At 43.2% G+C, this 27,483-nt stretch overlaps 2 protein-coding genes across 5 annotated transcripts in view; both read left to right on the top strand.

Moving 5' to 3' along the window:
- Nucleotides 1-27,483, top strand: part of LOC308075516 (protocadherin alpha-C2-like) — a 162,537-nt gene that overhangs the window by 118,306 nt on the left and 16,748 nt on the right. For 2 of the 4 annotated variants that reach the window (XM_080415436.1, XM_080415434.1), the window contains one exon: nt 25,520-25,584. In XM_080415436.1, the coding sequence (XP_080271562.1) occupies nt 25,520-25,584 (65 nt within the window). Of the gene's footprint in view, nt 1-18,884; nt 21,695-25,519; nt 25,585-27,483 lie in introns of those variants that run through there. The other 2 variants (XM_080415433.1, XM_080415435.1) reach the window with 2 other exon arrangements.
- LOC308076348 (protocadherin alpha-3-like) lies at nt 4,938-7,334 on the top strand (the record flags this gene model as incomplete). The annotated part of the gene is made up of 1 exon (XM_080416583.1): nt 4,938-7,334. The coding sequence occupies one exon, from the start codon at nt 4,938-4,940 to the stop codon at nt 7,332-7,334; it is 2,397 nt and encodes a 798-aa protein (XP_080272709.1).

Here is a 27,483-nt window from a genome sequence, read left to right as displayed (position 1 = left end):
AATGACAATTCACCTAGTTTTGCTGGAACAATAATTAATGTTTTCGTGAAAGAGAACAGTCCAGTCGGAGCCACAATTTATACCATAACTGCAGTTGATCCAGATGTTGATGAGAATGCAAAGATAACATATTCGTCATTAGATGGTGGTTCGAAAGGTATTCCAATAACATCAGTTGTAAACATCAATTCAGAGACTGGGGATATTGTCACTCTGCAGTCATTTAACTATGAGGAGTTAAAAACGTTCCAATTTAAAGTTCAGGCCACGGACTCTGGTGTTCCTCCACTCAGCAGCAACGTGACTGTGAATGTTTTTATTCTGGATGAGAATGACAACAGTCCCGGAATTCTCTCACCCTATTCTGAACACGGCTCTGTCAACAGTGAGAACATTCCATATTCAGCTGAAGCTGGATACTTTGTGGCCAAGATCAGAGCTGTAGACGCAGACTCTGGCTATAATGCTCTGCTTTCTTATCACATCACCGAGCCAAAAGGAAATAAACTCTTTCGAATCGGAACCAGCACTGGAGAAATCAGAACTAAGAGACGAATGAGTGACAATGACCTGAAAACTCACCCATTAGTGGTGTTAGTTTCTGATAACGGAGAACCCTCTATGTCAGCTACTGTATCTATTGATGTAGTGGTGGTTGAAAATACAGGTGACATTCAGACTTCATTCAGACATGTGCCAATGAAGGAGGAGAGCTTCTCTGATTTAAACATGTATTTACTGATTGCCATTGCATCTGTGTCAGTGATCTTTCTACTGAGCCTCATCAGTTTAATAGCAGTACAATGCCACAGGAATGACAGCGATTTCAGTCGATATGGCGCCCCAATGATCACAACTCATCCTGACGGCAGCTGGTCTTACTCTAAATCTACTCAGCAGTATGACGTGTGTTTCAGCTCTGACACAATGAAGAGTGACGTAGTAGTTTACCCTGCACAGTTTCCACCTGTAGATGCAGAACTCATTAGCATTAATGATGGGGACACTTTTAGCCGGACCCAGACTTTACCAAACAAAGACAAGGTAAGCCACTGAAAAACATAAAAAAGGAATGAAAAAAAAAAAAAGAGGTGAATGATTAACAATGCATATATCTGTGTAATGACCAGAATTTAAATTAGTAGGCTAAAACACGTATGATGATGATGATAATAATAATAAAAATAACAACAACAATAACAATAAATAATAATATATGTATAGGTTTAACAAATAATCAAACTATTTTCAGCTCTTGGAATTGCAAAAGAATGCATTAGATAAACATTTGTCATACTTTTTGTCACTGAAACAAGTGCCCAAAACAGCTATATTTGATCAATGATGTATCCACTAGCAATGCTGTATATTGATGAAGGTCATGGTGTATTTTGTTTTGTTTTTGGTTGAGAAAATGCCTTCGGAGGCAGAAACATCGATTGATTAATTGAATATTTTATTAGGCAAAACATGTAAACAGCACAATTACATTTATAATACTTTGTCTAAAAAGGTCCGTCCAAAAAAGTCCTTGTGGTCTTGTTTCTATTGGGGACCTTGGTATAAGGCAATCAGACATTAAGGGTGTGAAATGGCCTGTTAGTGATGCTCATTTTAGCCTATAAGATTTGTTCACATATTCAATAGACCTACAGCTAATATCTTAAAAGAAGCTACTATTGCGTCTGATATGTCTTATCATTTCTTATGGCACATGCATGCTATAGGTTGATACACTATTGCAAATTGTAGGTATTTCTCTATTTATTTTCGTTGGAACGAAACTGTAACACTTGGTGTCGCTCGAGACCATATATTTTTATTAATGCCAGACTCCTCCTCTCCAAGTGAAGACTGTATAGTGTGCGAGGGCTTTGTGAAGAGAACGCGAACGTCAGTGAGACCGTGAGGATATAGGTTGTCATAGAAAATGTTGGCTGCACGCACACTGTCATGGGAATAATTACCATTTGTTATTGTTTATTTTAAAGCAGCGATGGGTCGTCCTGGAAGACACTGCGAAATCTTTTGGATTCATTGCCTGGCTATTCTTTGTTTGTCTGACTGGGCTGCAGCTCAGATATCTTACTCCGTTTCCGAGGAGGTAGACAAAGGCACGGTTGTGGGAAATCTCGCCAAGGATTTAAATGTCAACATTCAAGAACTGGAATATAGGGATTTGCGGGTTGTCTCGGGAAAATCAAAGACATATTTCGATGTGGATTTGAAAACGGGCACCCTTTATGTTGCCGATAGGATAGATCGTGAAGAGCTATGTTCGAATATGCCAAAGTGTTCATTGAATACTGAGGCCATTTTGAGCCATCCCATGCATTTGCATCGTATAGAAGTTACAATTATTGATATTAATGATAACGCACCATCGTTCCCTGAAAAGGTAAAGACATTCAATATCTCTGAATCATCTTCCATTGGAGAGAGGTACTTGCTCCCGTTAGCAGACGATCCTGATACAGGCAGTAACTCTGTAAAGAGCTACAAACTGAGCCCGAATGAACATTTCTCACTGGACGTACAAAGCGGTGGAGAGAGTGTGTCTGCGGAGTTGGTGTTACAGAAAGCTTTAGACAGAGAAAAACAGTCCATTATACAACTTGTATTGACTGCTGTTGATGGAGGAAAGCCACCCAGATCGGGAACGTTACAAATAATTGTGAACGTCATGGATGTAAATGATAATACTCCCGTATTCAGTCAGTCTCTGTATAAGGCTCGGGTTACTGAAAACGCTTCGTTTCATACTTCCATATTAACCGTAAGTGCTACAGATTTAGACCAGGGCGTAAACAGCGAGGTTGTTTATTCTTTCATTGCTAGAGGGAAATTCAATCCTGCAGAGCTATTTTCCATGAACCCCGACACAGGGGAAATAACTGTAAAGGGACACCTGGATTATGAGGAAAACGCTGCATATGAAATTCGTATTCAAGCGAAAGATAAAGGGACGCCCTCTCGTAGTGTACATGGAAAACTGTTAATAGAAGTAATTGATGTTAACGATAATACTCCGGACATCGTGATGACCTCCCTAATGAGCCCCGTTAAAGAGGATGCTGAGTTTGGAACTGTAGTCGCTTTAGTAACCGTTAATGATAAAGATGGGGGCAATAATGGTCTCACCAACTGTAAAATAGTTGGGTCGGTGCCTTTTAAGCTGAAATCAAACTATAAAAACTATTATTCTCTAATAGTAGATGGGGATATTGATAGAGAGAGTGCTTCTCAATATAACGTCACCATCGTTGCTACTGATGAAGGGACTCCACCTCTCTCCAGCACTACGGTCATTACTGTGCATGTTTCTGATGTTAATGACAATGCACCTCGTTTTGCTGAGCCAATAATGAATGTTTACGTGAAAGAGAACAGTCCAGTTGGAGCTACAATTTATACCATAACTGCAGTTGATCCAGATGTTGATGAGAATGCAAAGATAACATATTCGTCATTAGATGGTGGTTCGAAAGGTATTCCAATAACATCAGTTGTTAACATCAATTCAGAGACTGGAGATATAGTCACCTTGCAGTCATTTAACTATGAGGAGTTAAAAACGTTCCACTTTAAAGTTCAGGCCACAGACTCTGGTGTTCCTCCACTCAGCAGCAACGTGACTGTGAACGTTTTTGTTCTCGATGACAATGATAATAGTCCCGGAATTCTCTCTCCCTATTCTGAACACAGCTCTGTTAACAGTGAGAACATTCCTTATTCTGCTGAAGCTGGATACTTTGTGGCCAAGATCAGAGCTGTAGACGCAGACTCTGGCTATAATGCTCTGCTTTCTTATCACATCACTGAGCCAAAGGGAAATAACCTCTTTCGAATCGGAACCAGCACCGGAGAAATCAGAACTAAGAGACGAATGAGTGACAATGACCTGAAAACTCACCCATTAGTGGTGTTGGTTTCTGATAACGGAGAACCCTCTATGTCAGCTACTGTGTCTATTGATGTAGTGGTGGTTGAAAATACAGGTGACATTCAGACTCCATTCAGACATGTGCCAATGAAGGAGGAGAGCTTCTCTGATTTGAACTTGTATTTACTGATCGCCATTGCATCTGTGTCAGTGATCTTTCTATTGAGCCTCATCAGTTTAATAGTAGCCAAATGTCACAGGACAGACAACAATTTCAGCAGATACGGCGCTCCAATGATCACCACCCATCCTGACGGCAGCTGGTCTTACTCTAAATCTACCCAGCAGTATGACGTGTGTTTCAGCTCTGACACACTGAAGAGTGACGTAGTGGTTTACCCCACGCCGTTCCCACCTGTAGATGCGGAACTGATCAGTATTAATGGAGGGGACACGTATAATAACATGACTCAGACATTACCAAACAAAGAGAAGGTAAGGAACGTGGCCTAATAACCACTTCCCATTATTTTAAGTACAGGCCACATTCATGTATTTTCGGTACCGGGTAGTAGGCCTATATAGTAGAGATATGAATTCTTATCAATATCATTTACACAGTCAAATGTATATTGAAACTGGCATTTTTCTAATTTCCCCCGTGTAGCTCTGTTTACGCTTAAGGGCGCTGTCCACAGCAATGGTGCTGAAACTGTGTATTGAGCTGACCATTTTGTTTACATTTAGCTACAGGATGGCATCAAAATACGATGGTGTTTAACTAGTTATTTCAATACTGACAACGGTCACACCATAGCCTATAGGTATCTAACATTGATGCAGTAATTGTATTGAATACATTTCCACAAGATGCCGCTATCAGGTCTCACTGTAGTGGTTGTGAGTGGCTCCTCCCCTCTCATATGGCATAGAACATCCTTCATGCTTTGTTCATCGTACACCCCGGTTGCATGGTGTTGGGCTCTCTAACTTGGATACTTACTCAGCAATGTGATTGCTGCTGGTAGCCATTGTTTCTGAATAATCGGGATACATGGATATTGACAGAATGCACCTGGGCAATGTTTTTAAGTCTTTAATTTATTATCTCATTTTTGCCCATATATGGAATATCGCTGCAACACAGACTGTGTATTCCGTTTCGGAGGAATCACATCTGGGCACCATTGTTGGGAATTTAGCAAAAGACCTGCAACTAGACGTCCAAGAATTGGAAACTCGTGGCTTTCAGATATCTGGACTTCATGCCAGATATTTTGATGTAAACCTGAAGACTGGGGTTATTTCAGTGAAAGAGAGAATAGACCGAGACGAGCTCTGCTTTCGTAACGCGAAGTGTTCATTTGAATTGGAAGCCATTGTGAACTCGCCGTTGAATCTTTATAGATTCGAGGTTAAAATCTTGGACATAAACGACAACGCACCTTCTTTTAGAATACCTGGAATAATTTTGAATGTGTCCGAGTCAGCTTATACTGGCGAAATATTTACGTTACCAGACGCTTTTGACGCAGATGTGGGCAGTTTCTCAGTAAAGAACTACAAATTGAGCCAAAATGAGCATTTTTCCCTGGATGTACAAAGTGGTGGAGAACAGAGTTTGTCTAGTGAGTTAGTGCTGCAAAAAGCATTAGATAGAGAGAAACAGCCAGTGATTAAACTAACACTGACTGCTATAGATGGAGGAAAGCCTCCTAGATCAGGAACGTTACAGATCACTGTCATTGTGAAAGATGTTAATGATAATATTCCAATCTTTAGTAAACCTTTATACAAAGCCCGGGTGCCCGAGAACACGCCATACGGCGCTTCTGTTATTTCAGTGCATGCTCAAGATTTAGACGGGGATCTTAATGGGGAAATCGTATATTCCTTTATTAACCACAATAATGATAACAACGTTGCCATATTTGACATTAATTCAGCCACCGGGGAAATTTCGGTGAAAGGCCAATTGGATCATGAACAAAACAATGCAGTTGAAATTCGCGTCCAAGCAAAAGACAAAGGGCAAAACCCTAGAGCTTCTCTTTGTAAAGTTCTCGTGGAGATCACTGATGTTAATGATAATCCACCAGAAATATCAGTTACATCCTTAGTCAATATTGTCAAAGAGAACGCTCCAATAGGCACAATGGTTGGACTTGTAACGGTGAAGGATAATGATGCTGGCAAAAATGGCATCGTTCAGGTTAAAGTGATAGATTCTGTACCGTTTACAGTTAAAAATTCATATAAAAATCATTATTCCCTAGTTGTAGATGGACAACTTGACAGAGAAAGGGATTCTCGATATAATGTCACCATCATAGCTATTGATGAGGGGACTCCACCCCTCTCCAGCACCAGTGTTATTACAGTATATGTTTCTGATGTTAATGACAACCCACCTAGTTTTTCAGAATCCACTATTAATATTTATGTTAAAGAGAACAGTCCAGTTGGAGCTGTTATTTATACAATAACTGTGCATGATGCTGATGTAGTTGAAAATGCAAAAGTAACATTTTCTGTCATTAACAATTCCCCTAAAAACACTCTGATAGCCTCTATGATAAATATAAATTCAGAAACAGGAGATGTAGTCAGCCTGCATTCTTTTAACTATGAGGAGTTAAACACATTTGACTTCATAGTTCAGGCCACAGATCATGGAGTTCCTTCGCTCAGCAGCAATGTGACTGCAAACATTTTCATTCTGGATGAGAATGACAACAGTCCCGGGATTCTCGTGCCTTATTCTGAACACGGATCCATTAACAGTGAGAACATTCCTTATTCTGCTGAAGCTGGATACTTTGTGGCCAAGATCAGAGCTGTAGATGCAGATTCGGGCTACAATGCTCTGCTTTCATATCACATCACCGAGCCGAAGGGAAATAACCTCTTCCGAATTGGAACCAGTACTGGAGAAATCAGGACCAAGAGACGAATGAGTGACAATGACCTGAAAACTCACCCGTTAGTGGTGTTGGTTTCTGATAATGGAGAACCCCCTCTGTCAGCTACAGTGTCTATTGATATAGTGGTGGTTGAAAGCACAGATAATATCCAGTCCACATTCAGGAATATCCCAATAAAGGAGGATAGTTTCTCTGATTTAAACCTCTATTTACTGATCGCCATAGTGTCAGTATCAGTGATCTTTCTACTGAGCCTCATCAGTCTAATAGCTGTCAAATGCCACAGGACAGACAGCAGTTTCAGCAGGTATGGCGCCCCAATGATCACCACCCATCCTGATGGGAGCTGGTCTTACTCTAAATCTACTCAGCAGTATGACGTGTGTTTCAGCTCAGACACACTGAAGAGTGACGTTGTAGTTTTCCCTGCACAATTTCCACCTGTAGATGCAGAGCTGATTAGTATTAATGGAGGGGACACTTATAGCCGAACCCAGACTTTACCTAATAAAGAGAAGGTAAGATAAAATTAGTCTAAATGTGCCTAAAGCCCTCTATTTGGTGTTTTCACTTGTTACTGTATTTGAGCTCTGTCTTGTGTGGCTGTATTTGCTTAGCTTGGCTCGTGATGGGACTGTTGCTGTCCATGGTGCTGAAAGTGTTCTGAAATCTGAAAGCTTCATTCTGAAAATTGCCACTGAGCATAGAGCCAGACTAATTTTGACCATGATGACAAACCTCATGTCAACTTCTTTTCAATGTCACAGATCAAGGTGGAAACGTTAATTTAAAATTAATTTAATATAATATTTTTCTCATGTTAAAATGAATTGTTGAAATGTGTCCATCTTATGTTCTGTTTAAATGCAGCAACTTTATATTCATAGTATATACATTTTCAGCATATCATTGAGAATTATAATGTTTTTCTCACTGTTGGATATTGGGTATGTCATCATGAGGGCCTCTTCAGTATTTGGGTATTTTATGCGGTTTTGCTATTCTGTGAAATCTGAAGACAAGCATAAGCTCTGTGCTGTAAACACTAATCACTACTCAGATGGTCAAATAATCACTTAGTCTATCTACCATGTTTCCATCTGTGTTCAAACTTGATATGTTAAAGATAGGCCTCTCTCTTAGCTTTTCTTGCAGTCCTGTTCCCTCAGAAGGCTTAGAGCTTTGAAAACCCATTCTCTCACAGCTGAGAGCATGAATAATCTGGACTAATCTGCCATTTCTGTTTTTCTTTGATTCTCTTCCCTAGCCATGGCCCTATTCTGTACTCCCCTTTCTTTGACTGCATTCTCACGGGCTGTCACGGCTCTATTACTTATCATCACCTTCTTTTTTTCCACCCCCACCATTTACATCCTATACAATACATGTATTTGAAACATTTTCAAATATCTATAGATTACTGGTTGTTTCATTTTATCATGTCATTGGTCACGTGTGTGTGTGTGTGTGTGTGTGTGTGTGTGTGTGTGTGTGTGTGTGTGTGTGTGTGTGTGTGTGTGTGTGTGTGTGTGTGTGTGTGTGTGTGTGTGTGTGTGTGTGTGTGTGTGTGCGCGCACGTGCGTGTGTTAGCCCAAACTCATCAAGGCTTCATTGGTTCTATCAATTCCATAAACCACAATGTCTTCAGAAACTTCCCGAGCTATTCTTCAATGTTGTCCTTTCTTGCATTTCAATATCCTCGCTTATTTGTCCTTCGTGATCAGAGAACATGTATACATGATTTTTCACGCCCCCTCGATCCTGCTTCTCTTTCTCTACCTCTCCCATGCTGTCAGCCTCCTCTCCCATCCCCCTCCACTAACCCTGTAGTGTTGCTGTGGAAGGGGAGCAGCTGAGAAGAGTAATGGGGAATTAGTGCCGATATCTCAGGCGTGTGTGCTATTGGCCTGAGCCCGCTGTAGACATGACATGCCATTTACATATTAACATTAACATCCTCTTTAATGTGTGTCGGGGCAACACGGATATACTCCCGCAGAACATGTATACCAGACAACCGGTGTATTTTCACAAAAGTGCCATAACTATGCTAATGGCATACATGTCCATACTCTGAATATCGATGTAGCATTTATTTATAAAGGGAGTGATATTCAGGAAATAGAGATTGAAATAGATTGACATATGATGCTTTATAATCACTGAGAGGCTGTGGAACTTGTGTTGTGTCATAGTCCATAGACCCAGATGATAGCATGACCTCATTTCAGGGAGTGGTTCAGGACAAACATGCACAGCCTGATCTGTCAAATCCTTGTTTGTTTGTTTGTTTGATTCACTATGATGTGTCTCAAACTCCACTCAGGTTTTCTGTACTCACATAGGCGTTGCATATTGTAGGTGATGCTGATGCTGATGATGTGTGTAAGTGGGTCAGTGTGTGTTTCAACATGGCAGCATGATCAGTGCTTCTCAATCTGCAGTGTGAGCTGTAGGTGTGTCTTGCACCTACGATATTAGATGTGCATTTCCCAGTCTACATGTTATACTGACCGAAGTCATTGTAGCTTCTGAAACAATGCCTAGAGCTGTATGTATGCGTTTGAGTGGTTCAATATGTGTCCTGTGTAGGCTGCAGTTCTCTGTGCCTGTGAAAGTGACTGGGAGGGGGGGAGGGGCCGGTAATTTTCCGCTCTGCGCTGCAGCAGGAGCAGCAGCAGGGAGTTTTCAGTACCGGGGCATCGCAGCTCAGCTCGGCTCGGCTCTTGCATGCCTGCTCTACGTCTGGGTGGGGCTGAAAGCACCGGTAGCTCCACTGTCAATCACAGCTAAACCGATGGGTTGGGACACAGGCAAAGGGAATAAAGTGGAAAGGCTAATCCATGCAGCCCACATGTCACTGCCTGTCTGTGTCAGTGTATTTGTTGCATTTGTTCTATATCTGTGAGGCCGCAAGCGTGTTGTTGAGTCTAGAAAGGATATATCCAAGAACATGTCGACATTGAGAATGTATTGTGTCTACACACAACTTAGGAGATATAGTTCTTAGCAGTGAATATAACATAATGGCTGTGGCTATGGAGTCTGTCTCAGCTAAAAGCTTCTAGCTTTGCTGCCCTCAGTGCTGCAAAATTCATTCAATTATTGATTCTCTAAATACATTATCCTGGCTGAGGCACCCAGCTAAGTGCTTCACAGTCTAAACTGGATTGTACTTCTGCAGTGGGTGCATTCACCTTTTGGTGGTCGTACACATTCTGATGGGTTCAACACAGCTGAATACATGACCTATAGACATGTATGTTGTCATCCCCTATAAGCTGATTATGAAGATAATTCTGTCAGAAGGCAATATGAAAATGAGAATATTATATATTCAATTGAGATTTTCTTTATTCTTTCCTCCTTCCTTGTTCTTTCCCACCTCTCCTTTCATTTTCTCTCTATCTCCCTCACTGCCATCTTATCCGCATTCACTTCCTGTTTTCCCCTCATGCAAGGGCGTGTCCCTTGTGAGAAAGAGAGAGGTTAGTTCTGCTAGCCGAGGTTGCCATGGAGACCAGCAGTCAAATGATGTACCAGTCTCAGGGAGCTGTGGGTTAGCATCCACCCACCCCCACCCAGCAATCCACCTCAATATCTGAGTGTGGGATGTAGGAAGGAAAGCAGGGTGGGCACAATAAAAGACAAAGAATGGAAAGATGGAGTGAGGCAAAGAAAGAGCCAAAGATATGGGGGGGGGGGGGGAGAGAGAGAGAGAGAGAGAGAGAGAGAGAGAGAGAGAGAGAGAGAGAGAGAGAGAGAGAGAGAGAGAGAGAGAGAGAGAGAGAGAGAGAGAGAGAGAGAGAGAGAGAGAGAGAGAGAGAGAGAGAAGAGAGAGAGAGAGAGAGAGAGAGAGAGAGAGAGAGAGAGAGAGAGAGAGAAGGGAGTGGGGAGATGCACGCATACAGAAAGGAGGAGATAGACGGAAGGACAGATGTACAACCATTAACAACCAGCAGGAGAGTGCAGTATTGTGTGAAAGGGAGAGGAAGTGTGCAACGGTCCGACAGGCGTGTGAGTGAGATAATGAGCATCAAGCAAACTGACTCGGAGGAAGGAGATAGGAATATGCAGATACAGCAAGCCTTGAACATGATGTGGGGAGGTGGGGAGGAAAACGGGAGCTGCTGAGAGTGAGATGGTGAATAACAACACGTTGAGGAACACGCCCGGCAGGGCTTACAATTGGTCACAGATAAAAGACAGAATGTATCGCCAGCCACCCTCCCCCCCTTTTCCCACCATGTCCTCCACCGTCCGCAGTTGCTCTCTGCAGTGTCGGGTGTTGTTGCTGTCTTTAGATTAGCTTTGTCATGCTCAGAACCGCGGGTCCCATCCCGTACGGAGATGATCCAAAGAGGGACACACTCAAAGCCTGCCTGCTCTTCCAGATAGCTTTGTTTACCGCCACAGCAAGAATCTGTTTGATTTATGCAGAGGCAGCCGAGGCACTGTTTAACACTCATGAACCTGTGGGGAGGGATTTACGCTGCTTTTAGTCCTTTCATGCCCTTTAGCTTGAAAAGGAAATACGCAAGGGACAGACACAAACAAAGTCACCCAGAGAATCCTCTCTGTCCTACTGTGTACACCTGGGTAAAGGGATCATTATTTACATGGGACTTTGTATTGGAAATGTTATGAAGTTATTTTGCATGTCCAAACTAATAATGAGATGGTATGCAGACATGCATTTTTATTTGGCTATTGCCTAATGTTTATAACCACACTGCAACATAGAGATTAGTTTTCTCCAAAATGATGTCTAACATTTGAAAGAATTATGCATACCAAATGATTGATAGAGACATTTTAATACACTTATAACACACTTAAAAGGCAACAGGGAGGTTAAGTAATTTCACAGACACTAGGTCAGATATGTTCGAGACCCTGACAAATATGATGAATGAGAGTTAGTATTATCCTGTTTTTAATTGTCTCCGCCAGGCCGAAAGGCATGGCGAGAGAGTATGTTTTGCCCCCTGTCCGTCAGTCCGTCTGTCCATCCTTCTGTCTGTGACCAGCTAATCTCTGCCACCATTTGGCCCGGTTGCTGTGAAACTGCGCACACACACTCCCTGGATGCCACAGCAGAACCTCTGCCCCACATTCTTCAGATCAGCCTATCATAGCGCCACCATGAGGCCGACTTTTGCTAAACACATTTTTTGATATTATGCCTACAGATTTTGTCCAAAAAACACGCAAATCAGTACACAGTATCTCTATAGTCATGTGATCAACACGGATCTGTCCTATTTTCCACATGCCATCCTGATTGCCTAAGATTGGCTTCCAAAGTTTGCAGGATAGGTCCTATTTCAAAATGTCTCAAATCATGAACGCAGTGTGCATTTTGCACGCACATTCCAACTAGACCGAGGAAGAAATGCCACCCTTTTCACATTGGCCTGTTATAGCTCCACCAGCAGGTCTAATTTAGCAAACCAATTTTTTTTTAAACAAAATACCTCAAATCATGAATGCAGTGCCAAAGGCCTAAGAAGAAATGGCACCCTTTTCACACTGGCCTATTATAGTGCCACCAGGAGGCCACTACCTGACCTGGCGGAGACTTGTGCTCCGAGGAGCACTTTTTCAAGTTTAATATCGAATCACTGATGAGGACCATCAAGTCGGTCATTGTCCATACTTTGCATATCAATCTAGCATTTATTTATAAAGGTTGTCATTGTGATTCATGAAATTGAGATTCAAATATGATGCTCCATAATCGCTGAGAGGCTGTGGGACACGTGTGCTGTCTGTGTCATAGTCACCCAGATGATAGCATGACCTCATTTCAGGGAGTGGTCCAGGACAAACAATCTTGGCCTGATCTGTCAAATCCTAGTTTGATAGGTTAGATTCACTGTGAGATGTCTCAAACTGCACTCAGATTTCCTGTGCTCACATAGGTGTTGCATATAGGTGATGTTGATGCGTATTGCGTGTGTGTTTCAACATGGCTCGGCTCCTTTGTCCTTTTATAGATGTATCTTTTCAGGGTGTGGTTGTATGAGGCATAACTTGCAGTGCTCTCATCAAGATCTTGTTCCTGCTACGTTCAATTAGTGATGCTCTTATGCAGGACTTGTCCTTGAACTGACAGAGCTGCACTGTCTGTCCGATATTTCTTTCTATGATGTGTGCTGTTTCTCATTTCTCTCTGGAGGGGGCCTTGCTCTATCCTTCCCTTCCCTTCCCCTCACAGTCACAGTATTGGAAATGGGAGAATCTAAATGACTGCTGTGCACTCTCAGTCTTCCCTCTTTTTTTCCTGTCAATCTACAGTAACTCTCTCCTCCCTCTCTCTCACACAGCATGTTGAAAGGGAGAGGAAGAGTTTCAATGCTGACTCGGCTTAGAGTATAGGGGGCTGTGCACACAGCCAATGCGGAATAATCACATATGCTATCCCTTGTACTACACATTTTATACCAACAGAGGGACCAATTTCACTGTCTGCTCCACCTCTTCACCCACTCGTGCATGTTGCCTCTCCTTCTCTTTTCACTCAATAAGATTAAAGATCTTAAAGATGTCAGTAAGACCATGCCAACATTTTAACTTTTCTATTTCATTGTGGCATAGTTCCCAAAAAAAGATTTATTGTTCCTGGGGCACCAATCCATCGTTATAGTTTTTGATAGGTCTACTCTGTCTCCATGCTTTAGCAGAGGACAATGTTAATTCAGTTTGTAGTGATATATGAATTAATATATTCAAGTAGCAAAAGTTTATGAAATTAACACTGATATTCAGAATGATGAATTATGCACAAGACTGTTAGTCCAAGCTGTCTCCTGGGTGATAATTTGATTTCCCCACTGTCTGTATAGATTTATTGTACAGCCCCTTTCTGGCACCAGACACTGCAATTAGCTGTCCACCTACACAACAGCCTGCAGTCAGTCTCTCTCTCTCTCTCTCTCTCTCTCTCTCTCTCTCTCTTTAATATCTGATATGTGGATTCAAATAATACAAGCCTAATCCTGATAGCCCAATATGTTACCATGTGCTCCTAAAGTCAATTTTCACATGTGATAACTGATTTAAAAAAATATTTGGTATTGCACTTGTCCTTTGTCATTTTGAGTTTGTCTTCTTTGCGTTTCAATGAAGCCATTGTTAGCAGTCTTCTATCTAGAGAACAGAAAGTGATACAGCTGGCACAACAATTAGAACAAAGCACAAGCTAGATAAATGTGTCTGGATGCATGCTCATTCAAACAATTCATAAGCCCTAAAGTCACTTCTCTGTCCCCATTTGGTTGGTGGTGACCTGGGTACTTGCCTTTTGCATCGTAGGGGGTGCCAGCAACTTTGCAAGATTTCCCTATATTGTGTAACTGAATTACAGGCAAAGTCTTGATTCAGCCATGCAGGCTGTGATCCATCTCTCTGTGGATCTCAGCAGTCTGGGACATCTGACTCACCGAAAATGGGCCTGGAGGGTGGTGGTGGGGTCGGGGGGGTTCCACATGGCATTCCACATGGCATAACAGACGCTTGAGGCAGGCAGTACGAATGGCTTTTAGAGTGGAACCTATTACAGCTTTAATGAGAGAGAGAGTCATTGTGAAGGGTGGGTTATTAATATGGCAACCATCTTGTACAATGAATGAATGGGGAGAAGGTCATTAATATTCTTAAGGTGAAAAGCTCCTCTCGTGCAAGCAGCTACGAGTCAGAGCTCTTGAACTTTTTACACATGCTCTCTTTCTCTCTTCCTCTCTCACTCTCGCTCTCTCTCATTATCTCCCAATATCTTTCACACTCAGGGGTTAAAGGGACAGTACAGCAGTGGTTTCCAAACTTTTTAGCTTGAAACCCAAAAGAGAAATTGTATGTCTCCTCGGGACTCAAACTAGTGGAATAGCTGATCTACAAGCTATTGTATCGTGACGTGGCTATTTTCACTATACTTCGAGTTGTTGTTGTTTTTATGGAACTCCTTTTATTTTATGAATTTACTTTGAAATAATACAAAATGTAGAAATGAAAAAGGGATATTTACTCACAACCCATAAAAATGGGCCTGACCCATTTTTTGGGTGCACATTAAAAGTGTTTTCATTTATCTAGTGTAAAAAATGCAGTCCCATTTGGCTCAATTTTCACACTAAACTGAGGATTTAACTGTGACCGTGCAGAGCTATAGAGGTCAGGAGAAATGATGGATAGAGCTGGAAACAGGTTAATAAGAGTGGAACCTGTGGACGTTTCATCAAAGGCAGAAGATAAAGTGAATTAGGGAGTGGCAGAGGTTTATGTCTGTGACGCAAATGCTTGTTGAATCATAACAGGCATCTGTCTGTCATCCTGTGGAAAAAGGGAGATAACTTCATCTGAAACCCCTTGAGTGAAAAATTTAATAATCCACAGCTCTGTGGCACACAATTAACACCAGAACAGATGGGTGGTTCTAACAGGCATGTGCATAGAGAACCGTTTGTTACCTGCCCTTGAATTAAGCTATGGTTGAGGAGAGACAGAATACAGAGAGGGGGGGAGAGAGAGAGAGAGAGAGAGCATGAGCAAGAGAGAAAGATGGTGTAGGGCCAGGTGTGAATCTGGCAGCTCATGTAATTGACAAGAAAACCTAGTCTCCTCTATTCATCCTTCTATCCAGTTGTTGTGTGTGGAGGTACGTACGCCTCACTGGGCAAATCTGTTAAATGTCAGTTGCTGTAGAATGGAGTCCACTGAGGCGTCTGTTTGGCCTTTTTTATCACAGTGGCTCAGAAAGTAATAAAAGGTGTGCAGTCATCAAACCCATTTATGGATAGTAAGGTTAGGCCTCTCCAACTTCTCAGCTCACCACCTCTTCGGCCTGATGTTTGTTTCATCTACCAGCCATGTCTGTCTGAGTGACTCATTTTGTGTTCTCCTGGCCTCTCTGATTGCCAACCTCCATAGTTAGGCCAGCCAATAGTGACAGTTGTATTGTAGCTTTACAGGGTAAGGGAGTGTGGGTGGAGAGTATACATCATGACCCAGTGGCCTGGGTGAATCAAGATGGCCTCAAGAGGGTCTCATGAGGCAAAGTGATAAACCACACTAACACAAAATGATGTTAGTTTTAAGTGTGCGTTTAGATCACTTTAAAAACCCTGGTATCCCAATTTTTGTTATAAGTAAAAGTCACAAATAGCAGGTCTACCAGCTGAAATAATGTAAACCGTTTTTACGTTAAGTGGTTAAAGACAGAAAACAGAGGTATGTGTGTGAGGTGGGAGGGGATGCACAGATTTTCACGAAACTTCATGTGAATGCTCAGTAGAGTGCCCTGAACAGATGATAGCTTTTGGGTCAAAAAGATCATAATGAGTTAATGGATGGGCAGATTTTCATGATCCACAGTTAACTTTTGGATTAAAAACATCAAGACCACAATCAATTTAATATAATGTGTCATATCTCGGCAACAAAGAAGAGTTATTGAGGGAAGGATTTGCTTCCTTTTATTCATAATATTTCCCATGACATGTTTATGTGTAGAGATTAAATTAGCCATGTCGAAAGATTACCCCTGTCTCTCTGTCATGCTGATCGTGTGTACAGGCCCTCCTAATTCAATTGAATCCAAATTGAGATTTAATTGAAGTACATGGGTTCAGAGACTGTAGCAATTAGGAGAAGAGCCATTGGCCATTTAACGCCAACTACACAGCCTGACCACCTGCGACCAGACACAGCAGAACCCTTCCTCTGGACTGCTATATGATTGATGTGAGTTAGAATGTGCATGTTCTTGTGGGTTATATCAGAGGTCCTACTGGTCATCCAGGAAATAGTAGATTGGTAGAATGAAGGCACTATCAAACTTGAAGTTATAGAAAGGTTTTATTTTAGCAAGGTAGCGAAGCTTCAGCGATACAGCAAACGTCTCTGTCACATTACTACTGCTCTTCATTACGTGTTACATGCATATATATTCCTCCTCTCTCTCCCTGTACCCCATCCTGCGGCCATGCACACCTACTCTCTGTCCTCCTCAGGAATGTTCAGAGCTCATCTTGCTCTTTAATGGCTTCCAGATGTGTTATCTCCCTCTGTCCCTCTCCTGATCTCTCTCCTGACAGTACTACAGCCTTTGCGGCCAGGAGAGCATGTGAGCTGTTAACCCTTTGCTTGCTTGCTCCTACATTCTCAACTGAGGTTTTCACAATGACACCCGTAGAGGCTGGGTCCTCTTATAATAGATCAATTAAAATATTTCAAAATGCCAAGCAACTCGGCAGCACCCAACCATACATATGCTATTAATGTTGTATGGTGTGATCTTTCACATAACGCCTGTCTGACGGGCGCACACGCGTGCGTGTGTGTGTGTGCGTGCGTGTGTGTGTGTGTGTGTGTGTGTGTGTGTGTGTGTGTGTGTGTGCTGTTTCCAGGATAATAAATTAGCTTTTTTCTCATTGCTGTATATAGGATGCTATAGGCCAAAGAGTAACAGAGGATCTCCTGTGTGCCTGGTTAAAAACATTATTACCCTATTCCACATGCCCAGCATCTGTCTGCCATGAAGAGAGCAGACTAGCAGTTTAGTTTTGAAATAATGGAGAGGGTCTAATGGAGGATATTATCAGTGACCCTCGTCCTTGATGAAAAGTTCAACAATTCATGTCCATTGCTTGGCAGTTCCCATCCCAATTGTCAGCATGGTGTAATGAGATCACAAAGGAGCACAAAATGGTCTTGTGCTGACATTTTGTGAAAAGCGTTATTTCAACGCTAGAGCAACACAATAAGGTGAAGGGCTTAATACAGCAACATGCAGATCATAACCCCACCTACCCACATATTACTGTAAGGAGATTGACATAATAATAAAACAAATCATTGAATGGATTGGTGAGGATCTGTGTAATGATCATGTTTTCACTGGTTTGTTTGTTACAGTTGAGTGATCTGTTTAGAATGTAGGCCTATCATGTTAATCACATTTAGGCTACTTTAAATAAAGACAGACAGTTCAAAAATTCACATTCTCTTTCGTTAGAGAGCTCTTTGTTATAGAGGTAATTGCAGGTTTAGATCATTAAAAAGGGGAAGTGTGATGATCGCCAGGGTGGTTCATCATTAATCATTTCGGCAATGTTGTATCCCAGGCAGCACACAATGAAAAGGGCGGTGGCACTCGCATCCTCTGAGAGAAAAATAAAACGCTGTATCTGTGTATGCACACTATGTGTATGCCTACTTCTACATGATAGCAAGAACACTCTATTTGCGGCAGTAGAAAAAAATCACTTGATAACACAACCAAGTTTGCTGTCTCGGTTTTTATCGGGATTTTGTTTAAAGTATGACTCTGTTTTTTGTCGGAGAGGCTGAACAGCGATGGTGGTGCCACAGACACCATCGCACACAGAGAGAGAGAGAGAGAGAGAGAGAGAGAGAGAGAGAGAGAGAAAGAGGGAGGGAGAGCGGTGTAAGTGTTGCCAGGTTTTGCGATAGAAACAAGCAACCAAGTCTATGAAAACAAGCCCAAAAGAAGCAACTACAGGCCACATGAGCACTTTTAAACCTAATATGCGTCGGCTTTTTGAAAATAGCCAATCTACAAGCTCACAACGCGTCGCGATGTGACGCGTTGTGAATGTGTAGATCTGCTATTTTCAAAAAGATCTTGAAATAAAATGTGAAATATTTGGAAGATTTTTGAAACATTCTAACAACACTTCATCTGGTACGGGGCTCCCCTGGGCACAAAACATTTTCAGATGGGGGGTTAGGGGGACAAATAGCCTACATAATTAATTTGGGGTCCACCATCATGAAAATATTTGAGAACCACTGGTTAATTTGGGATTTTATTTTTAATTGTGAAGCAAGTCCAAATAAGCAACTACACTTTAGAACACCCCCCCCCCCCCCCAACAAAAAAACCCTGCTAACTACCAACATTTACAAGCAACTTTACAGAAAAGGAAGCCCAAAATCGCTTATAATAAGCGGACATGGCAACACTGAGGGAGAACATGCGGGGAGGGGAGGAAAAGAGGAGAGAGCACGATAGGCACCCGTGAGAGGGAAGCAGGGGTCTGTTTCATACGGAGGAACAAAACAAGCATTAGCCCAACAGGCAAAAGAGAACATGATGGATGCAACGGAAAATTGTCTTTTAAAAGAGACACATTTTCCGCAGAGGGTGCTATGGTCCTCTTACACATAGTCGAGGTTACGCGCGGACTTTCCCCCCGTTTTTGATGAGGCGGGTGGGGACGCACAGCAAGCTAAAAAGGCGGAAAGCAGCTATCTCCAGCCCGTCTGCGAATCCTGCCTGCTTGCGATGGCTGTGACTGTGCGATGCTGTTACTGCATGAGAAAGAATGTGCCTTTTTATTTTTGTTTGGTGGTGATTTCTGTACTCGGTGGCCTGGCAAATGCACAACTACGGTACACGATTCAAGAGGAGCTGGAGAACGGGGCCGTGGTCGGTGACATTGTCCGTGATCTAGGTCTGGACCCACACAATCTTTCCACCAGACGCATCAGGATCACCTCGGACCACGGCCGGAGGTACTTCAATATAAACCACAACACCGGGAAGTTGCTGGTGAGTGACCGCATCGATCGAGAGGCCATTTGTGAATTCAGCGGCACCTGTTCTCGGGACCTCGAAGTGGTCGTTGAGAACCCACTGGAGGTGCACAAGGTGGACGTGGAGATTCTTGATGTAAATGACAACGCGCCACAATTCCCTCGAGATGAATACCAGCTTGAGGTCTCGGAGTCTGCTCTCACCGGGTCCCGGTTCCCTATCGAGGGCGCACAGGACGCGGACGACGGCTCCAACTCGGTGAAACAGTACCGCCTCAGCCCAAACGACCACCTTGCGCTGGACTCCATCAAACCTTTTGCCAACAGTAAGCACATTGAGCTAATTCTTAAAAAGCCATTTGACCGTGAACAAACTCCTTCTCACCAGCTGATCCTGACGGCAGTAGATGGAGGCACACCGCAGCGCACTGGCACAGCCAGAATTAACGTGCGTGTCCTGGATTCCAATGACAACGTGCCTGCGTTTGACAGCTCTGTTTACAAAGTGAAACTGTCAGAAAACTCGCCCAGGGGCGCATTGGTGATCAAGTTAAATGCAACGGACCCTGATGAGGGCTCCAACGGGGATGTTTTTTATTCCTTCAGTAGTTACACACCTGAAAGGGTCAGAGAGATGTTTTCTATGGACACCAACACAGGTGAAATTCGGGTAAAAAACAATATAGACTATGAAGAGACCAATTCCTATGAAATGTACATACAGGCAATGGACAGGGGTGCAGGAGCAGTACCAGTGCACTGTAAAGTGGTGGTAGAGGTTTTGGATGTGAACGACAACATTCCTGAGATTGTGTTATCTTCACTGTCAAGTCCAGTACGTGAAGACGCTCGAGCCGACACGGTTGTAGCACTGATCAGTGTGTTTGATCGTGACCATGGACCAAACAAACAGGTGACCCTGGAGATTATGCCTCACCTTCCCTTTAGGATCAAATCCTTTCGGAACCATTACACCATTGTCACCTCTGCCTTCCTGGACAGGGAGACCATATCCTCCTACAACGTCACAGTCATTGCCATCGACGGAGGCATCCCGACCCTTTCCTCTCACATGACCTTCAAAGTGGACGTGGCAGATGTGAATGACAACCCGCCTCGCTTTGAGCAAACATCATATACCGTGTATGTCACAGAGAACAACACTCCCAGTGCCCCCCTGTGTGTTGTGAAGGCCACAGATGTTGACACTGGGGAGAACGCGCGAATCATTTATACTGTCATCAATGACAACAACCATGGTATCCCTGTAGCCAGCTATGTCAGCATCAAGCCTGACACGGGTGAGGCCTACGCCCTTCGATCATTTGACTTTGAGAAGCTGAGGGAATTTCACTTCCAGGTCAAGGCCCAGGACAATGGCGTGCCCCCATTCAGTCGCGTGGCCACCGTTTATGTTTACATCATGGACCAGAATGACCACGTGCCCAGAATCGTCCACCCACCTGCCAATGGGACACGCACCACAGAGACCCTGATGAAGAGTGCAGAGGCAGGGGTGTTGGTGACCAAGGTGTTGGCATGGGATGGTGATGCAGGTCAGAATGCCTGGCTGCTGTATGCCTTGGAACAGACTAACGCAGACCTGGATCTGTTCAAGGTGCATGAGCACACAGGTGAGATCCGCACCACACGGCGAGTCGTTGAGGACAACGCCACTTCATTCTCTCTGACGGTGTTGGTGCACGACCACGGCCTGCCCTCACTCTCCTCCACCGCCACCGTTCACGTACACGTCATGGAGTTGCCACCAAAGTTGGCCCCTGACCCCAAGCGTATCATCAGGCCCCACAGTCCCCGAATGTTTTCTGATGTCACCCTCTACCTCATTATAGCCCTTTGTGCCACCACCTTTGTCTTCCTGGTCACTATTTTCGTGCTGGCCATCGTACGTTGCCATTCCTACTGCACCCAGCCCGGCTCCTGCTCCCCGTGCTGTGTGTCCAAGAAGAATATGCCAGAAGGGGGCACCTCAGCGGGTGGAGGAGGAGGAGCTGGCGGTGGGGCCGGAGGTGGAGGAGGCGGCGGCGGCGGTGGTGCTGGAGGGGGGCAACCCGGCAACAATGTGGCGCTTCGCCGCGACCTCAAAGTGGAGCCGCACTATATTGAAGTGCGGGGCAACGGGTCCATGACCAAAACGTACTGTTATAAGACATGCCTGACTGCCACGTCAGGGAGTGACACTTTTATGTTCTACAACACAGGCCGGCCCCACAGTGGCACCTGGGGCTCAGGCTATGTCACCAGCCAGAGTGAGCACAGCCAGATGTTTGTACGGCGGCTCAGTATGCCAGATGCCACTGCCATTCAGGTGTGTTTCTCTTTGCCTGGGTTTCTCTCTGTTTGTCATTTAACAGTGCCTCTCAACCTTTTAAGGATACAGCTGGCACAGGAGATCAGGGGGGAAAAGTCAACTGTGTTCACATTTCTTGGAGAGAGGTTGCTGGTGTGATAGTGGTTGGCATTTAGGGCTCTGAAGCTGTAGAGGGCTTTCATCTGTACTGTTGGTCACATTGTTTTTTTTAAATAAAGCCTATTAGATACATTATTTTGAGTGGGAACCTGTGAACCTGGCCCTCCATAGCATTGTTGTTTGAGCTGCATTTAACAAAATGTACTAAATTGCCACACCCTGCTTTACCCTTTACAACAGCTGCATGCAACAGCTGGATCACTTGACCTTTCATTACTTGCAGGGGATGTGTACCATAGAGGGAAATGGTATTTGTTTTAGTATATTCTGCAGGCAGTAGTCCTTTTATGAATGTGATTACTGAATTGTACATTATGTACCACAAACTGTCATGTTTTTAAAATAATCTTAGATGGAATACATAACAGCAGCTCTCTGTTGGAGCTGTATTTTGCTCAAGTGGGTGGAAACACTGCTATCTGGTTGTGTGCGTGCGTGCATGTGTGTGTGCGTGCATGCAGCTGTTTTCGTGTCTGGCTTTCTAGAGAGCTGTTGTTTGTTTCTGATGATTATGGTTTATGTGCTTTTCTCCTCCAGCTTCAGGCCTTTTTTCATGTATATTCCAGTATATTCCCTCTCACATTCCCCTATATTATTTATATTTGTGAAGCTACATATTTCTGAGGCTTTTCAGATAATACTAATGTGTTGCTTATAAGAAGACCATGTCGGGGTGATTTCTGTTCACCAATGAGTTTGGTCTACTTTATACAGCGCAGATCTCAGAATGTCGGTTTGCTCTCCGAAGAGCGATCAGTAAATTTCCTTGTGACCTCACATAGTCAGTCATATTGGTCAACTGTGGTCTATAAGTGTCACACTGTTCTGGTCCAGTGGGCAGCTGGGCAGCCCTTTGGTCATCACTGGACAGAGGGGACACATGTACATTAATGTAGCCCTCAGCCAGCTTAGTGAGATGCCAGTCTCACTGCACAGAAACCCCCCTCGGGTCATATACTTCTCTCTGGCTCACAACAATCAGCCATAGAGCTATGGAAGGGGTGAGGTTGCAGAAGTTATCAGAGTCTTTAACCACATTAACGCCTGGCATCCCTATTTGTGAAATAGGCGAAAATGATCAACAAGCTCACAACGTGTGACATATGTGTCACATCACAGTGCATGGAGCTGCGCTTGTGGATCAGCTATTTTTGCTATTGTGCGCAACACTGTCATACAGCAAATTATAAAAAAGGCTTAGGTGGTAAAGAGATATACACAAATATGGATATAGAGCATCAAGTCATTCAGTTCCACTGTATTTATTTGAACTATTACTGAACTTCTGTTGGCCCTACAGTATGTGGTTTTGGCAGACACAACAAGATTAGTATTATTCATCGACTGATGGTTCTGTAAAAACTATGTTAGCCCTCTATAGCCTAGTGTAGGAAAATGGACAGAGAGAGAAAATGGCTGTGTAAAAAGAGAGCAAAAATAATATTTAGGTACTGTTCCCTTATCCTCTGGCATTTTCCTCATTAAATGCCAGTCATGTATGTTCTCGCTATGTAATTAACTGGCAGCGACGCATTTCTTTGAACCTCTCCCGGATTGGCTGTATCAGTGTGTATGAGGTGGAGGATGCAAGGTGATTGGACAATGTGTTGATGGCGGAGGTGTGAGCTCTGTATCCATGCGATGGGTGTCCACTTGGAGGCAGAGAAGGAGGGAGGGAGAGAGACAAAGGAGAGAGGAGGGAGAGGCCAAACCCAGGGCATTGTTTAGACCCTCAAAAAGGAAAAGATTTCTCTCATTATCCCTGTTGATTTAGCTATTTATTATTTTTATGTATTAGTTTAAATTAACCACTTAAGTGTACTTATTGACCATAGTCCCCTAGGGGTCTATACTAGGCCCCCCTACCTTTTCCCTTTACACCAAATCTTTTTGCCGAAAATACCTGATCTACAAGCTCAGAACGTATCACGTTGTGATGCGTTGTGAGCTCGTAGATCTGCTATTTTCACAGAATGTTCACCCCAGAATAAGTAAATGTATTTTCTCGCATAAATGTGCGTTTGTATTGCTTCTCTTGGGGAGTATATCAGACTGCGGACACATTTAGGTTCCAGATGTTTGTTTTCTAACCTGCAGTGGTAGTCTGTCTGTTCTCATTTAGCTCCATGCACACCATATGGCCGAGCAGAGCGGTCTCCCTTCGGTCACCATCGTGCCAAAGCAGATGCAGCAAATGCTGTTGAGGCAGATTTCTCTATCTTATTTTGAACTACTGTATATCATATTGCTTTGAATTCCTACATTGGGTTGGTATCCTAGCCTTCATGCCACTCACTTTCTCACTAAAAGAACATACATTTTCTCATCATACAGTATATGAAAATCTTTTTACCTCTAACAATTCCAATTTAACATGTAATTCTCAATAAATGATGTAGTGGTGCTCTGGGGTTCCTCTGTTGATGAATGCTTTGTATGCTTCGGTGTGGGGTGTTCTGTGCCCCAGTGGACCATATGCTCTATCTGAATGGCTCCTTGTGGGATACCGGGCTTCTCTCATTAGGACCAAATATTGGATTTCGGGTTGATGAATGTCTACTGTGGATGTGCAGAGGTCGATTCTGCCTCAGCAGGACGGAGACATCTGTCTTGTAGACTGGAAAGGAAATGGGTCACATATCAACTGCTTGGTGTGAAGGGAGAAGTTCATATTCGTGTGGGTTCTAAATGGCTTATCACTGTTAGTGGTTGGTTTGAGATGCAATCTTATCTGTGGTTTGGTAAACAACAATGAGCACAATCTCACTAAAGAGTCCCAGACACCAATGAATTTCAGTCCTTTGACCACATTCATTGGGTCTTATTTCATTACCATACACCTGTGTCATGTTTTTTTTAAAAATATCTTTATGCCTTCATTGTTGAAACTCCAATGATGCTAAGCTAGTCAGCATATTGCAATGTCAAAAAGGTCACCAGACAGCGATGTCTGTCTCGGCTCTGTTATGCTGATGTCAGAATGCGTATAGGAGCAGGTGCAGAGCTGAGCGGGTTAAACTGATACCACACCTGTGCTCCTCACTGTGAAGGGAGGAGAACTAACTGAGGCACGTAGTGTGACAGTAGCACCAAACGTTTTGATTTCAAGAAAGGATAAAATGTGAAGAAGGAATATGAGGTCCAATGAGCAGAATGGAGGGAGGGGGGGGGGGGGCACACGAAACATTTAAATTAAACTGAGTGTAACATTTACCAGTAAATGCATCCTTGCAAGTCCAAGCTCGACCCTGAGTAGACTAACTCAGGATGGGTAGCCTGGGGGGCCTATGTGTCACAGAGACAGGGTCAGTGGGCCGGAGGAGTGAGATATTTCAAAGTCACCCTTCCTCAAAGGAGCAGGGAGAGGGAGGAGGAGAAGGAGTGTGGAGTGGGAGGAGAAGAGCAGAGCTACACGTTTCAGCTCATCACTTACTTTTCTCCACAGGCAGAAGCAAGCTGTTACCATTATTGTGTGTGTGTGTGTGTGTGTGTGTGTGTGTGTGTGCGTGTCTGCTGCCGTGTGCGAGCATGTGCACACACATCTGCCCGTGCATGCATGCCCTCGCGGTTCTCCCTATGACTATTTAATGAGATGGTATTGGGTTTTGGCTGTGTGATCTCTTGTAGTACTTAAGACTTAGTCCTTATCACTCTCTCTTGCAGCCCAAGTTACCAGTCCAAGACTGGCGATACTCGGCCTCCCTGAGAGCAGGAGGTGTAATGCAGAGGTAAGCACAAAACATCTCTTATATCACTCTTTACTTGTCCACAATGCTTTTGTTTAAAATTCACAAATCACAATTTATTCACTCTATTCTATATGTTTTATCATCAGTAACTCTTGCCGATACTCTCCATCAACACTGATATTTTGATTTGATCTATAAATGATGATGACTTTGAACATACTCAATTCACCAGCCATTCTCATTCACCTTGATTTAGTAAACCCCTGCAGACTCTCACATTAATGCAAATAAATCATTATAGAAATTCCCCATCAGAGTGGAAGCATTATCTCTGTTAATTACACTGAATATTGAGTGAAACCTGCATGTATACAATGTCTTCACATACTATTGCAAGCAGACTTTGGTGACTGAATTACCCTCACGGGATCAATACAGGTCCTATCTTATTACTATGTCAGACATCAAAAGGAAAATTAATTGTTCTGCACTGTATACAGTGTGAGACTTCGAGGGGAAAATAATTACTTGATTATGTCTAATCTTTAGGGGAAAATTGTTATCTGTACAGTAATGATAATGCATCTCAGAAATAATGATGACACTCGTCGCAGTTACAAATTGAGCCATTATTACTCTTTGATCAAGCATTTAAAACAACTGCAAAATATGACTGAGCAATGAGCATATGAGCGAGCTAGATTGTTAGGCGATAGGCATTGAGATATGACTCTTTCAGCATGGCCATTAGACAAATGTAGAGATGGCCCATGGGAGGGACAGGGGATTGGTAAGCTGGAGGTCAGCACAGTGCGGAGAGGAGGAAGCCAGGTGGAAACTTGCATTGTTGGGTATTCACATTACTACAACAGGGATTACATTACCCATGAGCCACTGGGTCACTATACTGGCTGTTAGATCAGTCAAGGGCCATACAAACAAGATAGGGGCAAAGTTAACGAGCAGTGCCAGGTTTAACAAGTTGGAGCTAGTCGAGTGAACAAGACCAAACGTTGAGACCCCCCCACACACACACACACACACACACACACACACACACACACACACACACACACACACACACACACACACACACACACACACACACACACACAGGCAGATGCCAGTCAATGATGTCATTGATGGAGTCCAACCAGTCCCTCCCTTGGGGAAAAAACTGAATTAGGTCATCTCTCATTGTCCCTTCCTCTCTAGCTCGCATGCACACAGTACTCATATACACACAAACACACGCTTAGAGGACTTGCCTACTTGCCTCGTGGCTATATCAGCATTGCGGCAAACATGAGAGAATCATTGTAAATAGAATGCTCTAAATAGACTGTTTGTATTACTACACAAGTGAGGGCCAAATGACCCCACAAGTAATAGAATTTGAGAAATAGACATTGCGTTTTCCTGGTCTCCACAAGCTAAATGGTTGTTTTGTGGTTACAAAAAATAAATGCATTCATTTCTATTTTTTAAATAACACAATTTGGGGAGGTAGGCTTACGTTTAGGAAAAGATTTAGGTTGGGGTTAGGATTGCGCATTTTGAGGTCAGGGTTAGAGTTATGCCTGATTTGTATGGTTAGGGTTGCTCACAATGCATCGAAGTGTGATGCATTGTGTGTGTGTGTGTGTGTGTGTGTGTGTGTGTGTGTGGCATATGTCATGACTGTACCCCCTGAGTGTCATTAGCCTTACAGACATTTTCTCATAAATACAGCAGGGCCTTATGAGAGTTAATGTGCTTGCATGGACAAATCAGTCTTATGTAGTAAATCATTCTCATCACTCCCTACCCTAGCACTGACACCTATCTTTCTGCATTCATATATTTATATATGCATTAATATTATTCATTCAATGGCATGATCAGAGGTCGTTTGAAAGATTTCGTTATTTTAGAAACCACAACCAAAATTCCTGCTTT

The sequence above is a fragment of the Gymnoscopelus braueri genome (assembly GCF_963280865.1).
Source record: "Gymnoscopelus braueri genome assembly, chromosome: 20".
NCBI classification, from domain to species: Eukaryota; Metazoa; Chordata; class Actinopteri; order Myctophiformes; family Myctophidae; genus Gymnoscopelus; species Gymnoscopelus braueri.
The sequence above is the reverse complement of the archived record's forward strand: the minus strand, read 5'-3'. Positions and strand labels throughout refer to the sequence as shown.